At 41.6% G+C, this 16,536-nt stretch overlaps 2 protein-coding genes across 10 annotated transcripts in view; one reads left to right on the forward strand and one right to left on the reverse strand.

Annotated features, from left to right (window-relative positions):
- The first annotated feature begins 2,278 nt into the window (after positions 1 to 2,278).
- ART3 (ADP-ribosyltransferase 3 (inactive)) overlaps positions 2,279 to 16,536 on the forward strand; it is a 101,396-nt gene continuing 87,138 nt past the window's right edge. For 6 of the 9 annotated variants that reach the window (XM_055384525.2, XM_063705321.1, XM_055384529.2 and 3 more), the window contains exon 1: positions 2,336 to 2,471. The gene's annotated coding sequence lies outside the window, so the exon portion shown is untranslated. Of the gene's footprint in view, positions 2,472 to 16,536 lie in introns of all 9 variants that reach the window. The other 3 variants (XM_055384527.2, XM_004038851.3, XM_019025931.4) reach the window with 2 other exon arrangements.
- CXCL10 (C-X-C motif chemokine ligand 10) lies at positions 12,412 to 14,846 on the reverse strand. Its single transcript, XM_004038852.4, has 4 exons — positions 14,665 to 14,846; positions 13,980 to 14,106; positions 13,655 to 13,744; positions 12,412 to 13,242 (listed from the first exon to the last, which is right to left on the reverse strand). The coding sequence occupies exons 1-4, from the start codon at positions 14,723 to 14,725 to the stop codon at positions 13,224 to 13,226; spliced, it is 297 nt and encodes a 98-aa protein (XP_004038900.3). The 5' UTR covers positions 14,726 to 14,846; the 3' UTR covers positions 12,412 to 13,223.

Below are 16,536 nucleotides of genomic sequence, written 5' to 3' on the forward strand. Positions count from 1 at the left end.
ATGAGATTGGAGACTATTATTCTAAGTGAAGTAACTCAGGAATGGAAAACCAACCATCATCTGTTCTCACTGATATGTGGGAGCTAAGCTATGAGGACACAAAGGCATAAGAATGATACAATGGAGTTTGGGGACTTGTGGAGAAGAGTGGGAGTGGGGTGAGGGATAAAAGACTACAAATAGGGTGCAGTGTATACTGCTTGGGTGATGGGTGAACCGAAATCTCACAAATCACCACTAAAGAACTTATTCGTGTAACCAAATACCACCTGTACCCCAATAACTTATGGAAAAATAAAAAAAACAACAACAACAGAAAACAGTGGCTAAGATAGAAGCTTATTTCTCCCTGAGAGATGTAGGTGGATTAGCACTTGGATAGTGGCTCTTTCCCATGAGGTCTTCCAGGCTTCTCCTTTCTTGTGTTGTCACCATCTCTAGATTGCTGCCCTCACGCACATGGCCAAAGGTGGCTTGCCACCATGTCCAATTTCCAGGTATAGGATGATGAGAAGGCAGAAAAAGGGCATGTCCCTCCTTTTTAGACATCCTAGAAGTTGCACCCATCATTTTCTATCACCTCCCATGGAGGCAGGCCTTAATCACATGGCTGCACCTAGTTGTAGCGGAAGTTAAGAAACGTGATCTTCATTTTGGTTGACTAGCTAAAGATTGGAGATTTCCTTATTGTAAAACAATGTTTCTCAACGTTTTTTTTCATTATGGACTCAGCACTGCATGCGTGTGTGCGCGCATGTGCACCCACCCACACACACACATTTCACCTTGCTCTGAGAAAAAATAAAATGAACTGAAAACTAGATTTAATTTCTTCCTAAAGAGAGAAATCAAATGCTAAGAAATAAGATTTTGTTGGGTAGGGTTGAACCTTGGTAGGCCACTAGTCATTGCAATATCTAAAATTTTTTAGCTCTCCAAGAACCAATTTTTGTCCCCCTTGGGAGCAATTTACCCCTCTTCCCATTGACAATGCATGCTGTAGAATTGGAGGAAAATGGTATTAGCATTTCATGTCACATGGTGCACATTTTTTGACGGACTTCTATACAGATTATTAATACTTAAATGGAATTACAGAATTCTTTTTGAAGAAAACATGTGGTGACCATTGATACAGCTTATCCATTTGCTCATGCTTAATTTTGGTACTGACTGTGGCAATGCATAGAGTGTAAATAGGTTCACGTTCCTGCTTTACCACTTAATGACTGTGTGCAAAATACTTAATTTTTGTGAGCTTCATCTCCCTCATTTAAGAAAATTATTAGACCTCATAGGGTGTTAAGATTAATGCCAAGGACGGATTGTCAACTGCAAAGCATCACAGGGCTAGTGGCTATTCTTTCCAGCAAAGAAAGGAGGATGGAAATTTCTTAGGATAAGAACTAAGGCCCAGCACTGTTGGTGCTACCCACCTTTCTAGCCTCTTCTTGCACAGCTCTCTGCTCCCATCACTTTGTCTTCTCTCAGTTTTCTTTTCTTTTCTCCTTCTCCTTCCCCTCCCCTCTTCTTTTCTTTTCTTTCTTTTTGAGACCGAGTTTTGTTTTTTTTTTTTTGCCCAGGCTAGAGTGCAATGGTGCAATCTCAGCTCACGGCAACTTTCGTCTCCCAGGCTCAAGCGATTCTCCTGCCTCAGCCTCCCAAGTAGCTGGGATTACAGGCATCCACCACCATGCCGGGCTAATTTCTGTATTTTTAGTAGAGACCGGGTTTCACCACGTTGCCCAGGCCGGTCTCGAACTCCTGACCTCAAGTGATCTGCCCGCCCTCCCAAAGTGCTGCAATTGCAGGCGTGAGCCACTGCACCCGGCCCTTCTCTCAGTTTTCAAAGGGGCCAGTGCTCCTTCCCATGGCACTGTTTTTGCTCATGGCATTCTTCTGCCTGGAGCGACTGTGCATGCTCCTCATTCCTGCCCTCCTGCATAGTAGTTACTCACCATAGTTACCCAGGCCAGCATCATTTCCCTGGGAAGACTTCCCTGAACCCCAGAGGGGCTCTCACCGCACACTTGCAGAGGCCTTGCTGAGCCCGTGTCCGCGGCAACGCTACGTTTCCCTGCAACCCTATGGTTAACATTTCCTTCCACCACTAGGCAAGGAAGGCCTGCGACGCTCCCCGTCTGAGCATGGTGCTGAACACAGTGCCTAACACCCAGTAAGCGCACACGCATGAGGGAAGGAGCTGGGAGCTGGCTCGGCAGGTCTGGAAGTTGGACAGGGTCTGCAAAGGGCTGCTTGGCTCCAGGGGCCTCACACGCAGCGACCTCAGCCGGGCCCAAGGTGCGTGTACTGCGCATGCCCAGCTAACTGGTCTTCCAGAACCTTCGTCAGTGAGGAGGTTATACCCGGAGGTCTCAACGCTCGCTCGTGCTGCTCGTGTTGCCGCTGGGTACCTTTGCTGCCAGTGCTGATCCAGCCGGAGGCGAAGAGAAGCACTTTGGGGGCGAAAGGTAGTGGTTGTGCCTTCAGGATCTCTCCTCTCTGTCCCCTGAGCGGCCTGCAGCCTCCCAAGCCGAGATGGCCGTGCTTTTGGGGATGGGTGGGAAGGTTCTCAGCGGCGGTGGCCATGAGCGAAGAGGCCCGTTTTGCAGGTTTCACACGAGGCTTGGGTGAGGCCAGCAGGGAACGACGGCCCCAGAAGGGCCAGGGCACTGGGCTTAGGGGTAACCCTGGGCCGTGGGCTTCAGTGACTGGGAAAGAGGCCCTTCGGATAAGAGAAAGGAGATGTTGGGGTCAGTTGGGAGTCACTGAGGCCAGATCTTATTTGTTACCCAAAAAGGGGCTAATTTTCTGAGATAGCAAGCGGAATGGGAGGGCTTCTCTCGTCTGACCCTGCTTCGTGGTGAAACTGTTCTGCCATGGTAGGGTAGGGCCCCGCCCCTCTGAGCAGGCTGGGGCCTCTGCGCCCAGCTCAGGCCTGTCCAGACACTAGTTTCCTGGGCTTCGTTTAGGAACTTGTCATGCAAAGTCTGAGAGCAACCACATTCTCTCAGGAAGCAGGCAGCGGGAAGGAGAAAATCCCATTGATCGTTGCATTTATGGCTAGACAAGGCTTTTAGGAGAAACAGAAACCTGATGAGAGGATGTTGCAGGCGTTTCTCACAGCCTTGGGAATGGAGCCAAGGATGATCTAGAGTTGAAATCAACAGTTACCAATTCCTTTGTGGACAAGAATTTTAACTTCCTGTGCCTTGAAAAATTCCAGTTCTGTGTCCGTAGGGGATCCAAATGCTAATGTAACCCCAAAGAACTTTACAAAGAGGAATTCTTAGTTTTCACAAGTGTGGCCCAGCCTCCCTCTTGAATCTTTTTGGTTGTGGAATCGGGGTGTTCTGTTTAATTATCCAGTGTGACTGACTCTGTGGCAGGGACGGTAAGAGCCTTCCCTTTTTACTTGTGAGAGGAGAAGTTTCTCTCATAAAGAAACCTCCAGGCCTGTTTGAATTTCTCACAGTGTGGACTTCCCCTCCTCTCCGCAGCTGTTGTTAGTATTAAACTGACTAGAAAGGGGTTTATTTCTTGAAAGTCTTAGAAGCCCCAAGAGAATATTCTGATTTTTCTTTTTCCCTCTCCTCTCCCCACGCAGGGCGTCATTCCTTCCTTCCTAAATACAACATGGTGAGTTACATGCAGGCAAATCCTAGCTGTGGGAGGTTTTATATCCTGTCTGCATCTAAGTCACTAAGAGAAAGGATCAAGTTCTTCCTTTGCTAATCTTATTATCTGGCTTCTTGGTTTATATTTCTCATGTAAAACTTAAGGACTGGGTTAGGTTTGTGAATAAACAGTTTTGAGAGAGCATGTTAAGGACATGATGTAAAGGACAACTTTTGCAAAATGTTGACAATAGCAACATTTTTGCTTGGTGACTTTAGGCAAGTCAGCTTGTAGTCTGATGATATGTAACGATAGCCATTAAGAAGCTGCTGACTAACCTGAAGAAAAATTATCCTGAAAAGAAAACATGTTTATACTTAAAATATCCATATTTATTTAAAATGTCACTTTAAAATTGCCTATGTAAGTAATTTTACAAGAAAAAAATCCACATTCTTAAAAATCTTCATTTACTGTTTATCATTCATTTCATCCACCAAACTTTTATTCTTATGGTTCTAGACTCTGAGGTCACATATGTGAACAATGATTTCCTCAGAGAGCTCACAGTTCAGTGGGGGAAAACAGCATGTACATTAACACTTATTATAGAAGAAGTGGTATGATAAAGGATTGTACAGAATAATTGGAGGTACAGAGAAGTGCACAACCCTGGCTGATGGGTTCAGACGCAGCTGTCTGAGTTAGGTCTGAAAAGGAGAATTGGCTGGAATTTGTTACAAGAAGAAGTTGGGGGAATATTCTAAGCAAGAGGCGGGAGAAGGTATGCCAAATTTGAGAAGCTGCAAGTACTTTAGCAAGGGTGGATGGTAGAGTGAATAATGGAGTGGTGAGAAATTGGTCTAGAAATGTGGCAGGAACAAGACGATGAAGTGCCTTGTGAATCTCTATGTGGGGAGGAGACACTGCAGAATTTTAACTGAGGGAATAACATGAGATTTATACACACACACACACACACACACACACCCCTTTATATACATCTGCCCCTTGTCACCAGTCTTTAATTTTATTTTACTTGAACATTTCCTTGTGTCTACATAGTTTATATATTTGTAAAATGTTCTCATATTTCTAGCCTCTTCATTCTCAGTTCTGTGTATTTGAGTTGTTTCCAATAATGTCTCAGTAATACAACAGTGATTTTACTATTTTAAAAGAGATTTTACTCTCTTGGGGTATTTCCCATCTTTGGAACTGTAGGGACAAAGGTTAAAAAACGTTTCTGTATCTTCTGTAACATTTTGACAGATTGCTTGCCATAAAGATTGGGCTATCAGTATGTATATGTATCTGTTTCACAATCCTCTTGTCATTTTATTTACTTTTGTTCATTTAGCATGTGAAAATTGGCACTAGAGACTAGTGTTAATTCCATTTTCTTTACAAATTGATATTTTACTTTGTATTGGTTTAACATCTGCATTTCCTACCTTTTTAAGACCACTTGTCAAGTAGAGTCAGAGTTTTGACCTTGTAAATATCTATCAATTCTTTACATATTTTGATTAGGAAGCTCTAATGCATTTTTAGTGAAAATATTTGCTTTTTCCATTTTGTTAAATTAATTTCCTTCATAATTAAAAAAAAGAAAACACAAGTTAGGGGCTGAATTGTGTTGCCCCACCAAATGCTTATGTTGAAAACCTAACTGCCAGTACCTCAGAAGGTGACTGTATTTAGAGATAGGGTTTTCACAGAGGTTATTAAGTTAAGGTGAGGTCCCTGAGGAAGCACAGTCTTTGGACTTACTAGACCAAGATATTAAATCAGCTGTCTTAAATATACTCAAAGAACTAAAGGAAATCATGTACAAAAAAACAAAAGGAAACCAGACAAAATGAGAATATTAATAAAGGGATAGAAATTATAAAAAAGGAAACAAATAGAAATGATGGAGTGGAAAAGTGCAAAACTGAAGTGAAAAAATTTAGTAGATGGGTTCAACAGCAGTTTTGAGCCAGCAGAAGAAAGAATCTGCAAATCTGAAGATAGGACAATTGAAATTTTCAAGGCTGAGAAGTAGAAAGAAAAAAGAATGAAGAAAAGTGAACAAAGCCTAAGAGACCTATGAGACACCATCAAGTGGACCAATATATGCTTAATATGAGTTTCGGAAGGAGAAGAGAGAGAAAGGGACAGAAGACTATTCACAGAAATAATGACTGAAAACTAACGAAATCCAATGAAACGTATGAATCTGCGTGAATCCAAGAAGCTCAGTGAACTCCAAGCAAATTAAACTCAAAAAGATCCACACTGAGATACATAATAGTCAAACTGCTAAAACTCAAGAGACAGAGAATCTTGAAAGCAACAAGTGAAGTGATTCATCATATACATCCAAGGGATCCTAGATAACATTAACAGCTGATTTCTTATCAGAAACCAAGGAAGCAAGAGGGCAGTGAAACAACATGTTTAAAGTGCTGAAAGAAAAAAAAAATCTGTCAATGAAGAATTCTATATCTGGCAAAACTACCCTTCAAGAATGAAAAAGAAATGAAGACATTTTTAAATAGACTGAAGCTAGGGGGAGTTTATTGCTAGTGGACTTGCTCTACACAACGTATTGAAGGCAGTCCTGCTGGCTGAAATGAAAGGATACTAACTCCAAGCCATATAAAGGAATAATACTGGTAAAGGTAACTATGTAGGTAATATAAAAACCAGTATTATTGCACTTTTGGTTTGTACCTTCTCATTTTTCCTATGTGAATTAAAAAATGCATAAAATCATAATTATAAATATGTATTAATGAGCGCACAGTGCTGTAATCTGTGACAATAACAATTGTCAAAGGGGAGGGATGCAGATGTATAGGAGCAGAGTGTGTTTGTTTACTGTTGAAACTAAGGTGGTATTCAAACTAGGATGTTACAAGTTTAGGATGTTAATTATAATCCCCAAAGTAACCAGTAAGAGAATAACTAAAAATATACAGAAAAGAAAAGAGGGGACTCAAAATAGTACACTCTAAAAATTCAACTACTTACCAAAAAAGGAAGTAATGGAGAAATTGAGGAACAAAAAAATAAGACACTTAAAAAATTCAATAGCTGAAAGGCAAAGTAAAACCTTCCTTATCAGTAATAACTTTAAATGTAAATGAATTAAGCTCTGGCCTAATGAGCTTATATGTATAAAAGGTTTGATTTGCTTTGGTTTGTTGAGACAGGGCCTCACTCTGTTGCCTAGGCTTGAGTGCAATGGCATGATTATGGTTCACTACAGCCTCAACCTGGCTCAAACAATCCTCCCACCTCAGCCTCTCGAGTAGCTGGGACCATAGGCATGCGCCACCATGCCCAGCTAATTTTTGTATTTTTTGTAGAGATGGGTTTTTGCCATGTTGGTCAGTCTAGTCTGGAACTCCTGGGCTCAAGTGATCCTTTGGCCTTGGCCTCGTAGAGTGCTGGGACTATAGGCACAATGCCTGGCCTAGGTTTGTTAGTATTTTATTGAGGATTTTTGCATCAATATTCATGAGAGATATTGGCCTGTTGTTTTCTTTTTTGATGTGTCTTTGATTTTGGTATCAGGGTAATAATGGCCTTATAGAATGAGTTTGGAAAGTCTTTATTTCTCCTTCATGTTTAAAGGATATTTTCACTGGATATACTATTCTAGGTTAAACATGTTTTTTCTTCAGCACTTTAAATATGTTATGCCATTCTATCCTGGCCTGTAAGGTTTCCACTGAAAAGTTTGCTGCTAGACATATTTCCAGATATTTGAAGATATTTGAGTGTTGCTATCTAAGCCATATTTGCGTTAGGAATACCCCAAGCCCAGTAATACTGTAGTTTTTGCAGACTCAAAGAGATACCGCCTTGGTGGTCTTAGATAAGATTTGGAAGAATTCTCTGGATTACCAGGCCGACTCTTGTTCTCTTCCCTTAGTTTCTCCTAAACAAATGAAGTCTCTCTCTCTGTGCTGAGCTGCTTGGGGTTGGGGGTGGGGTGACACCAAGCACACCTGTGGCCACCACCACTGACGTTGTGGTGAGTCAGACCTGAAGCCAGCACAGCACTGGGTCTCACCCAAGGCATGTCACTGTAACCACTACCTGGCTACCATCTGTGTTTGCTCAAGGCCCTACAGCTCTACTATCAGCATGTGGAAAAGTCAGCCAGGCTTATATCCTTCCCTGCAAGCAGCAAGTTTTCCCAGGCACCAGATGGGCCCAGAGATGCTGTCTGGGAGCCAGAGACTGGAGTCAAAAACCTTAGATATCTCCCTGGTGCTCTATTCTGTTGCGGCTAAGCTGGCACTCAAACTATGAGACAAAGTCTTTCCCATTCCTCCCTCCCCTTTCCAGAGGCAGAGGAGCCTTTTACTGCTGCCCATCACCACAGACCCATGGGATGTACAGACAGGCTACCTAACACCAATGTTCACTTAAAGCCCAAGGGCTCTTCAGTCTGCTTATGGTGAATGCTGTCCAGCCTGGGACTCACGTTTCAGGGCAGTGGGCTCCCCTCTGGGCAGTGCAGGTCCAGAAATGCCATCTAAGCCCAGGCTGGAATTGGGGACCCAAGAGCCCACTTGGTGCTCTACCTCACTGTGGCCAAGCTGGTACCTGTGGTTCAAGAAAAAGTCTCCTTTACTTTTCCTTCTGCTTTTCTCAAGCAGAAGGAATCTCTCACTATGACCACCACAGTTGGCAATATGCTGGGTCTCACCTAAAGCCAGCATATCTGAGTCTCACCCAAGGCCCACTGTGTACTACCTGGGTATTGGCTGCTGGTTATTCAGTGCCCAGGGGCTCTTCAGTCAGCAGGTGATTAATCCTACCAGCAATGGGTCCTTCCCTTCAAGGCAGCAGGTTCCCTTCTGGCCCAGGGCATGTCTAGAAATGTCATCCAGGATCTAGGGCCTGGAATAGGGGCCTCATGACTCTCTGCCCAGCACTCTATCCTACTGTGGCTGAACTGGTATCCAAGTTGCAAGACAAAGTCCTCTTTATTCTTCCCTCTCCTCAAGCAGAAGGAAGGAGTCGCTTTTATTGCTGTGAGCTGTGTTGCCTGGGGTTGGGAAGGGTGGTGCAAGCACTCTCTTTGCTGCCCTGGTTGGTGTCTCATTAGGTCATGTTCCCCCAACTAGGTTGTGCACTCCCCAAGTCCACAGGCTCTTCAGCACAGCACTAGGACTGCCTAGGACTTGCAATCCTTGTGGCCTAGACTGCCTTTCAGATTTATTTAGGACCCCAGAGCACTTTAGCCAGCAGAGGCAAGACTTGCCAAAACTCAACTTCTAACCACTAGGATGGGTGATTCCCCTTTGCCTGGGGATGGTCTAAATGCTCCCTCCGTGGGCATCCACTGAGTTCAGCCTAATTTTGCTTTCCACTGTGACAGAGCATTACTGGATTCCCCCAAGCACACAGATTATCTTTTTGTGCCTCATGGCCACTGCCAGGGGAAGGGAGAGGGGTGGCATTGGCCATTGAAGACCATCTTTCCTACCTGGTTTTAACTTTGTATCACTGAAAAGAGGTACTGATTAGTTCAGCCACTGTGAGAAGCAGCTTGGAGATTTCTCAAAGAACTTCAAATAGAACTACCATTCAACCCAGCAATCCCATAACTGGGTATATACCCAAACAAGTGTAAATCATTCTACCATAAAGACACATGCACATGTATGTCATCACAGCCCTATTCACTATAGCAAAGACATGGAACCAACCTAGATGCCCATCAACGGTGGACTTCATAAAGAAAATGTGGTACATATACACCATGGAATACTAAAAAAGAACAAAATCATGTCCTTTGCAGCAACACAGATGAAGCTGGAGGCCATTGTCCTAAACAAATTAACACAGGAACAGAAAACCAAATACTGCACGTTCTCACTTATAAGTGGGAACTAAACATTGAGTACCCATGGACACAAAGAAGGCAATAATAGATACTGGGACCTACTCGACAGTGGGGGTAGGGAGGAAGATGAAGATTCAAAAACTACCTATCTGGTACTATGCTCATTACCTGGGTGATGAAATAATCTATACACCATACCCCCACAACACACGATTTACCCATGTAACAAACCTGCATGTGTACTCCCTAAACCTAAAACAAAAGTTGGAAAGAAAAAAAATTCAAGAAGTATTAAATACAAAGTAATATGCCATAAAAAGTCTCCCTGTGCTATGCATGGAATACCAAGTTTACTGTATTTTACATTGCCATATAAAAGTAAATCTAAACAAAGCAAATGAAGAACATATGCCAGAGCTGAGCATGGTGGCTCATGCCTATAACCCCAGCATTTTGGGAGGCCGAGGTGGGTGGATCGCCTGAGCTCAGAAGTTTGAGACCAGCCTGGGCAACATGGTGAAGGCTCATATTTGTATTATCTACCAAAAATACCAAAAAAAATTTAGCTGGCGTGGTGGCACATGCCTGTGGTCCTAGCTACATGGGAGGCAGAGGTGGGAGGATTGCTTGAGCCTGGGAGGTGGGGGTTGGAGTGAGCCGAGATCACACCATTTGCACTCCAGCCTGGGTGACAGAGTGAGACCCCATCTCAAGGAAAACAAAAAAAAAAGAACATATGCCAGAAAGGAAGTAATCCAATGAAGTCATGGGAATTTGAACATAATAAGATTCTTTGTGAAAAAAATGGCCCCAACAAAAGATGAAAAATATCAAAAAGATTAGAACTAAGTGTGTTTTTGCAATACTCAGGAAAGGAGTAAAAAAGAAAAGTAGAATAATTACAGAGAATAAAAGCAGTACTATTCTGGTGATGGCTTGTATTGGCTAGGGAGAGCTAATGGTTAGATTTTCATGAATTATGTGAGTTTTAAAATACAGTCATTATTAAAAAATAAACTACGTATTTGCAATTGAATGAACTATGTTAAAATTATGCTGCAACAGATTTTATTGTTTCTTTCTAGGAAGATCAGTGTACTGTACACTGAAGCTTGTTAAATAAAAAAAATTCAATCTGATAAAAAAGCAGTTCTTGGCTGGGCACCCTGTAATCCCAGTTGAGATTGCGCCACTGCACTCTAGCCTGGGCAACAGAGCGAGACCCTGTCTCAAAAAAAAAAAAAAAAAAAAAGCAATGCTGCTATCACATTATTATTATTGTTATTATTATTTTTGAGACGGAGTCTTGCTCTGTCGCCCAGGCAGGAGTGCAGGGGCGCAATCTCAGCTCACTGCAAGCTCTGCCTGCTGGGTTCACCCCATTCTCCTGCTTCAGCCTCCCGAGTAGCTGGGACTACAGGCGCCCACCACTACGCCTGGCTAATTTTTTTGTATTTTTAGTAGAGACGGGGTTTCACCATGTTAGCCAGGATGGTCTCAGTCTCCTGACCTCGTGATCCACCCGTCTTGGCCTCCCAAAGTGCTGGGATTACAGGTGTGAGCCACCGCACCTGGCCATATCACATTCTGATGTATGTCCTATGCAAGAATATCTGTGGTATATACATAGTAGTAGAATTGCTGGGACATGGGGTATGCCAGTGTTTAGCTTTGTGAGATAATGCCAAACTGTTTTCCAGAGTAGTCATAGCTATTTTTTCTTTCATCAGCAGTGGAAGAGCATTCCTCATTGCCTTGCATCCTTGGCAATGGTTGATGTTATCAAACTTTAAAAGTTTTGCCAGTTTAGTGGTGTGAAATGTTATTTCACAATGATTTGAATGTACATTTCCTTGATTACAAATGAGGTTGAACATCTTTGTATGTTATGGGCTTATGCTTCTTACTTCTGCGAAATTCTTACTCACTTCTGTTTCCTTTTATTTTTTCTTCTTTTTTTTTCTTTTAGAGATGAGGTCTCACTCTGTTGCCCAAGCTGGAGTGCAGTGGTGCAGTCATAGCTCACTGTAACCCCAGACTCCTGGGCTCAGGTGATCCTCCTGCCTCAGCCTCCTGAGTAGCTAAAAAAAAATTTTGTTTTTGGTAGAGACAGGGTCTCACTGTGTTTCCAGGCTGGTCTCAAACTCCTGAGCTGAAGAAATCCTCCTGCCTTGGCTTCCCAAAGTGCTGAGATTACAGGCATGAGCCACCACACCCAGGCTTGTCTTTTCCTTTTTGATCTATGGGAATTCTTCACATATTCTAGATGCTAATAATTTGCCAACTAAATGTATTGTGAAGATCTTCTTAGTAAGTAATTGGATGTGGGAGGAGAGGAAGAAGTAGTATAGAATTACTCCCAGGTTTCTGGTTTGGGAAACTGATTGGATGATGGTGCAATTAAACTAGGACATAGAATAGAGGAGGAGAAACAGATCTCAGGGAGAGGAGAATTAGTTTATTTTGGAGTTTAAACTAAAGTTCCTATGGGATATTCAAGTGGATATGTCTTAGAGAAATTTGGCCATAGGGCTGGATGTGGTGGCTTGCACCTGTAATCCCAGCTTCTCTGGAGGCTGAGGTCAGAGGATTACTTGAGCCCAGGAGTTCGAGGCTGCAGTGAGCTATGATTGCACCACTGCACTCCGGCTTGGGTGACAGAGGAAGACCCTGTGTCTAAAAAAATAAGAGATTAAAAAAAAGAAATTTGGCTATAGGGATTTGGAGATTAGGCCAAGCTCTGTTATGCTACATTAGTTCTGTAGGATCTTATATGATGGGCCTTTCAGGAGATTACAGTTGGAAGGAGAGAGAGTGGTAATTCTCTAACTCATTTGTCTTCTGCCCATGCCACCTTCTTCTCCAGGCCATAGATAGATTCTCCAATCTAAGTTTCTTATGAAATAAATATCCCAACCAAGTGACACACAAGACACTTCATCTTAGTTATAATTACTTTATTAACCTTTTGGTCTTTCAACATTTAGATAGTCTTTCTTAATATTTCCAGGAGAGTACCTCATTTTTATTTTGAAAACCATTCAGCACATTTATCTTATGTAACATGCAGAGCATATATCTATCTGTATTTTTAAAATTTTCCTGTTACTCATTGATACATAGTACTTAATTACATGTTATTCCATGTACACTGAAAACAATATAGGAAATATATACATCTAAGACTTCTACTTTGTACAGTCTTTCATTAAATAAGAATACTTACACATACATTTTCAGATATTTCTACCTTCCTGTATATGTTTGGAATTGTATGTAGGTAGCCACTGAAAGAATTTGGGCCCCTTGGGAGGATGGCAGTGGAAGTCCATGAAGTAAAGAGCATTCTTTAAAAAGCAGATTTGATTGCATACCTTTTAGTTATTTGAGATTCTGAGAATTCTGATAAACCCCAAAGCAGAAAGATTCCTTAGTACCCTTGGAAGATGGGAAAGGTGAGGGAAATACTGGAAGCAGGGTCAGAACATCCACTAAGAACATAGCACCTCAGTAGAGCTTACATTATAGTGCCAGGGTAGAGTTATTACTGAATAGCTTAGGATGATGAACATTAACCTTCCTACAGGAGTAGTAGCAGCTGATTTGGTGACCATGATTGGTCACCTTTTAGTGTAACTGCAAACTAAGAACAATTATGGCTTGACATATACTCCATGTAGGGAAGTGATGGGAGAGGCAGCCTCTGTGTGGTCCATCCTTGGAAGCACTGCATCGATTTTGCTCCCTTCTGGTTTTAAGGAGATCTTTTAGACCTGTAAGAAGAGAAAGGGGATATAAAAGTGTGATACTCTGACTCTGGCTTCAGATTGGGTTCTGTTTGGAAAGTACCGAGTTCATAGATAACTGAGCTTTCCTGCTGCTATGCATTCATTATGGATTACAGGGGTTGCTTTTTTCAACCATGGAAGACTTGGGGAAAATGTTGTCAGTTTTGCTTAGATAGTTATAGCTGTACTTCAAGGTTGACAGGTAATCAGGGTAACTTCTGATACTTATCACACAAGATGGTGCCTCAGCATTTAAATAAATGGAGGTAGGGGAGGGCGTGGTGGTAACATACTTTTAAACCAGTGATTGCACAGCAAACCACAATGCAAGTATTTCTGACTCCCAAGATTGCCGTTTCCTAAAGAGCAATTCTTCTGCAAGCAACAGCAAACCTACCTTTCCTTGCTAACTGCTTTCAGTAAATTTTTGATGGCCTTCGATTCTGGATTCAGACATCTCTTCTCACCCTTCTTTTTCATTGTAGCACTGTAGAAATAAACAGGGATGAAAATATTTAAAAGTGTGTTGGGTCAATAAAACAGATGGCATACGCAGTTCTGAAGTCAGACATTTAAGTTTCACTCTGCATGTTTTTGTTTGCTGTACATTAGTTTTAGAATCATCACAAACCCTTTACTGATCTTTTTTTATTATCATTACATATTTAATACAGTATATAATTACAACCAGGGAAGTGATAATCAGATGGGATTTCACTCACATGATCTCAACACGTGGACAAAATTGACTTGCAGGAATAATTTCAAGTTTTTCTAAAGACCTTGGATTAACAGGTTGATTACTAATGCTGATGCAGGTACAGCGTACAGTTCTAGAGAGAGGTACTCCTGTAGGAAAAGAGGAACAGCAGAGAAGGTTAGCACAGTGTTCATTTTAGGCATTTAATGTAGACTGGTGGTATTTAGCAGAACCTATATCCCCATATCAGCAAATAGTCACTTAATCTGAGGAGGAATGGATCACATCATAACACAACTGTAAATGATTAAATAGTTGATTATCTGGAAGAAAAGAATTGCATTGCAGCTTGTTGATTATAAAGTCAAACCCTTAAGCACAGTTCATGTGGTTCATTGAGCTTAGTTAGGTAAGAAAGTATCTGTATCTCATCTCTGTCCACATTCCCTCACATTTTCTCTCTCTATCCTCCCTCTTCCCCATCTCTTCTGTCCTCCTTCCCTTTTTCCTTCTCTTTCTCTTATTCTATTTGTTTCTCTCACTTCAATTCATATAAGTTTTATGATCTGAGGGAATCTCTATTTATTTCCCTCTTATTTATAAGCATGCAGTGAAACTTTTACAAATACATTATTTCTGTATTTTTAGAATTTATACCTATTCCTATTTCTCATTTTACAAATTAAGTACCCTTTGATGTTCCTTACCTTGAACGCCACTTAGAGTCAGAAAGATAAGGCAGCAAATCAGAACGGCAGTTTGATTCATGGTGCTGAGACTGGAGGTTCCTCTGCTGTAGGCTCAGAATATGTCTAAGCAATTGAGGAATGTCTCAGAAAACATGGGGCTAGTGTGCCGTATTTATCTGCAAAGCCATTTTCCCTCCCTAATTCTGATTGGATAAGGGCATTACAGTTGACTTAGCAAAACCTGCTGGCTGTTCCTGGGGAAGTCCCATGTTGCAGACTCGAAGGTATTATTTATTGTAGCCTCCAATTTACGGAATTTCCCTCTGCTCCTCTTTTTTTGGTAATAGTGAATTGGGTTTCACTTTCCAAAACATGAACTGTTTCTTGAAAAAAAGAACTTCACTGCATACAGAAAAAAACAAAGGTTGCAATCCATTCTAACTATAATGCTTTTTCTCAACACTTAAACTTTTACAGTTACTTTCAGAGGTTATTTTTCAAAATATCCCCAGTAATAGAAATTTTTCATCCTTTATAGGTAAACCTAATTTTTTGGTAACAGCAAGTTGTGCCTGATTATTAGAACAGTGATTTACCTGGACAGTGCTCCTTGATCAAATACTATAAAGTAATAGGACTGGCCTGCTTTGACAGGGTCAAAGATCTGGAACTGGCAAGTTTTAAATAATTCAATAAATGCTTTGATCATTCATAACACCGTTAGATTAAGTAAATAGCCTCCAACATAACTATTTTGAGGGAAAACACTGCTCATTTGGGTATCTGATTTGTGGTGTGTTAAAACAAGTTTCACGTCTTATAGCAGTCCCTGAATGAAAACATCATAAGATGGTATCTAGAATGGTGTGAGAAAAGGATTCATAGCTATCCTAGGGTTATCGTAAAAAACAAAGGGTGCTTTTTGAGGAAATGAATTTAAAAGCGGGGGGGGGCATGCATAGAGACAGACAGACCTTGGGAAAGTAGCTTGAGACAGAAGGGAAACAGGTTGATTTACAATGGGGTTCAGCTCCAAGACACTGTTAAATGCAAAGAAAAAGAAAAAAAAAGTGTCGGCCATTGAGCTAGTAACAGTGATAACTGAAATTGGCACAATTTTAACTGGATGATGAATCGTGGCAAAACTTAATTTCACAGCATTCAATAGTACTTGACTGATTATTCATAGTAGCTAGCAGTAGAAAGCACATGATACTCATATAATGGAACACATGTTGAACCTGAGAGTGGAAATTTAGCAGTATCCATGGATATAGTGGTCCTTGGTTGTGTTCTTTGCAAATGATTAGTAACAGGGAATCCAAGATGAAATACTGTTTCAAAGCAGGCACCACCCTGCAATGAGAGATCTGAGGCAAGTGATATTTAGAACCTAGGAAAATATATGGGAGTTCTTTTCATAGTCAGCTGGGCTGCAGCAATGCAGGGATTGGTCAGGGAATGGAAAAGCTTCCATCCTAGGATCAGGCTACTGTACCAGGCAGATACTGTCTCAGAACCTGGTGTCAGGGGCCAAGAATAAAGCCTGTATCTGCAAACTGGGTGCACATAAAACTTGGATCCTCAAATGTAGGAACTCCATCATTAAAGCAGAGAGTGAGTTGCTTGGGGTAAATGGAATTTGCTAGAGAGCTGAATCCCATGTTAACCTGTTCTAGGAACTGGAATAGAGCTAAGCTTTCAAGTGAATAAGTCAGTGGAATTAGCTGTGGGAAACTGGAAAGGCAAAAGAGAGGGAGGTGAGGTAGAGACTGACAGAACCCAAAAGACTTTCACCTAGCAAAGAGGCGTTCGTTCTGATGAGGGAAAGTCTTATGAGAAATAGTGACATGGAGGGATCCTTCCATACCTATTTGTGCAGAACAAACA

The sequence above is a fragment of the Gorilla gorilla genome, chromosome 3, assembly GCF_029281585.2.
Source record: "Gorilla gorilla gorilla isolate KB3781 chromosome 3, NHGRI_mGorGor1-v2.1_pri, whole genome shotgun sequence".
Taxonomy (NCBI): domain Eukaryota; kingdom Metazoa; phylum Chordata; class Mammalia; order Primates; family Hominidae; genus Gorilla; species Gorilla gorilla.

Excerpts from the sequence above, each read along its gene's own strand:
- CXCL10 (XM_004038852.4), bottom strand. The coding sequence starts at position 14,725 with ATGAATCAAACTGCCGTTCTGATTTGCTGCCTTATCTTTCTGACTCTA. Across the intron at positions 14,107-14,664 it reads GACTCTAAGTGGCGTTCAAG|GAGTACCTCTCTCTAGAACT; the intron begins GTAAGGAACATC and ends CTTTTCCTACAG. Across the intron at positions 13,745-13,979 it reads TGTCCACGTGTTGAGATCAT|TGCTACAATGAAAAAGAAGG; the intron begins GTGAGTGAAATC and ends TTATTTCTACAG.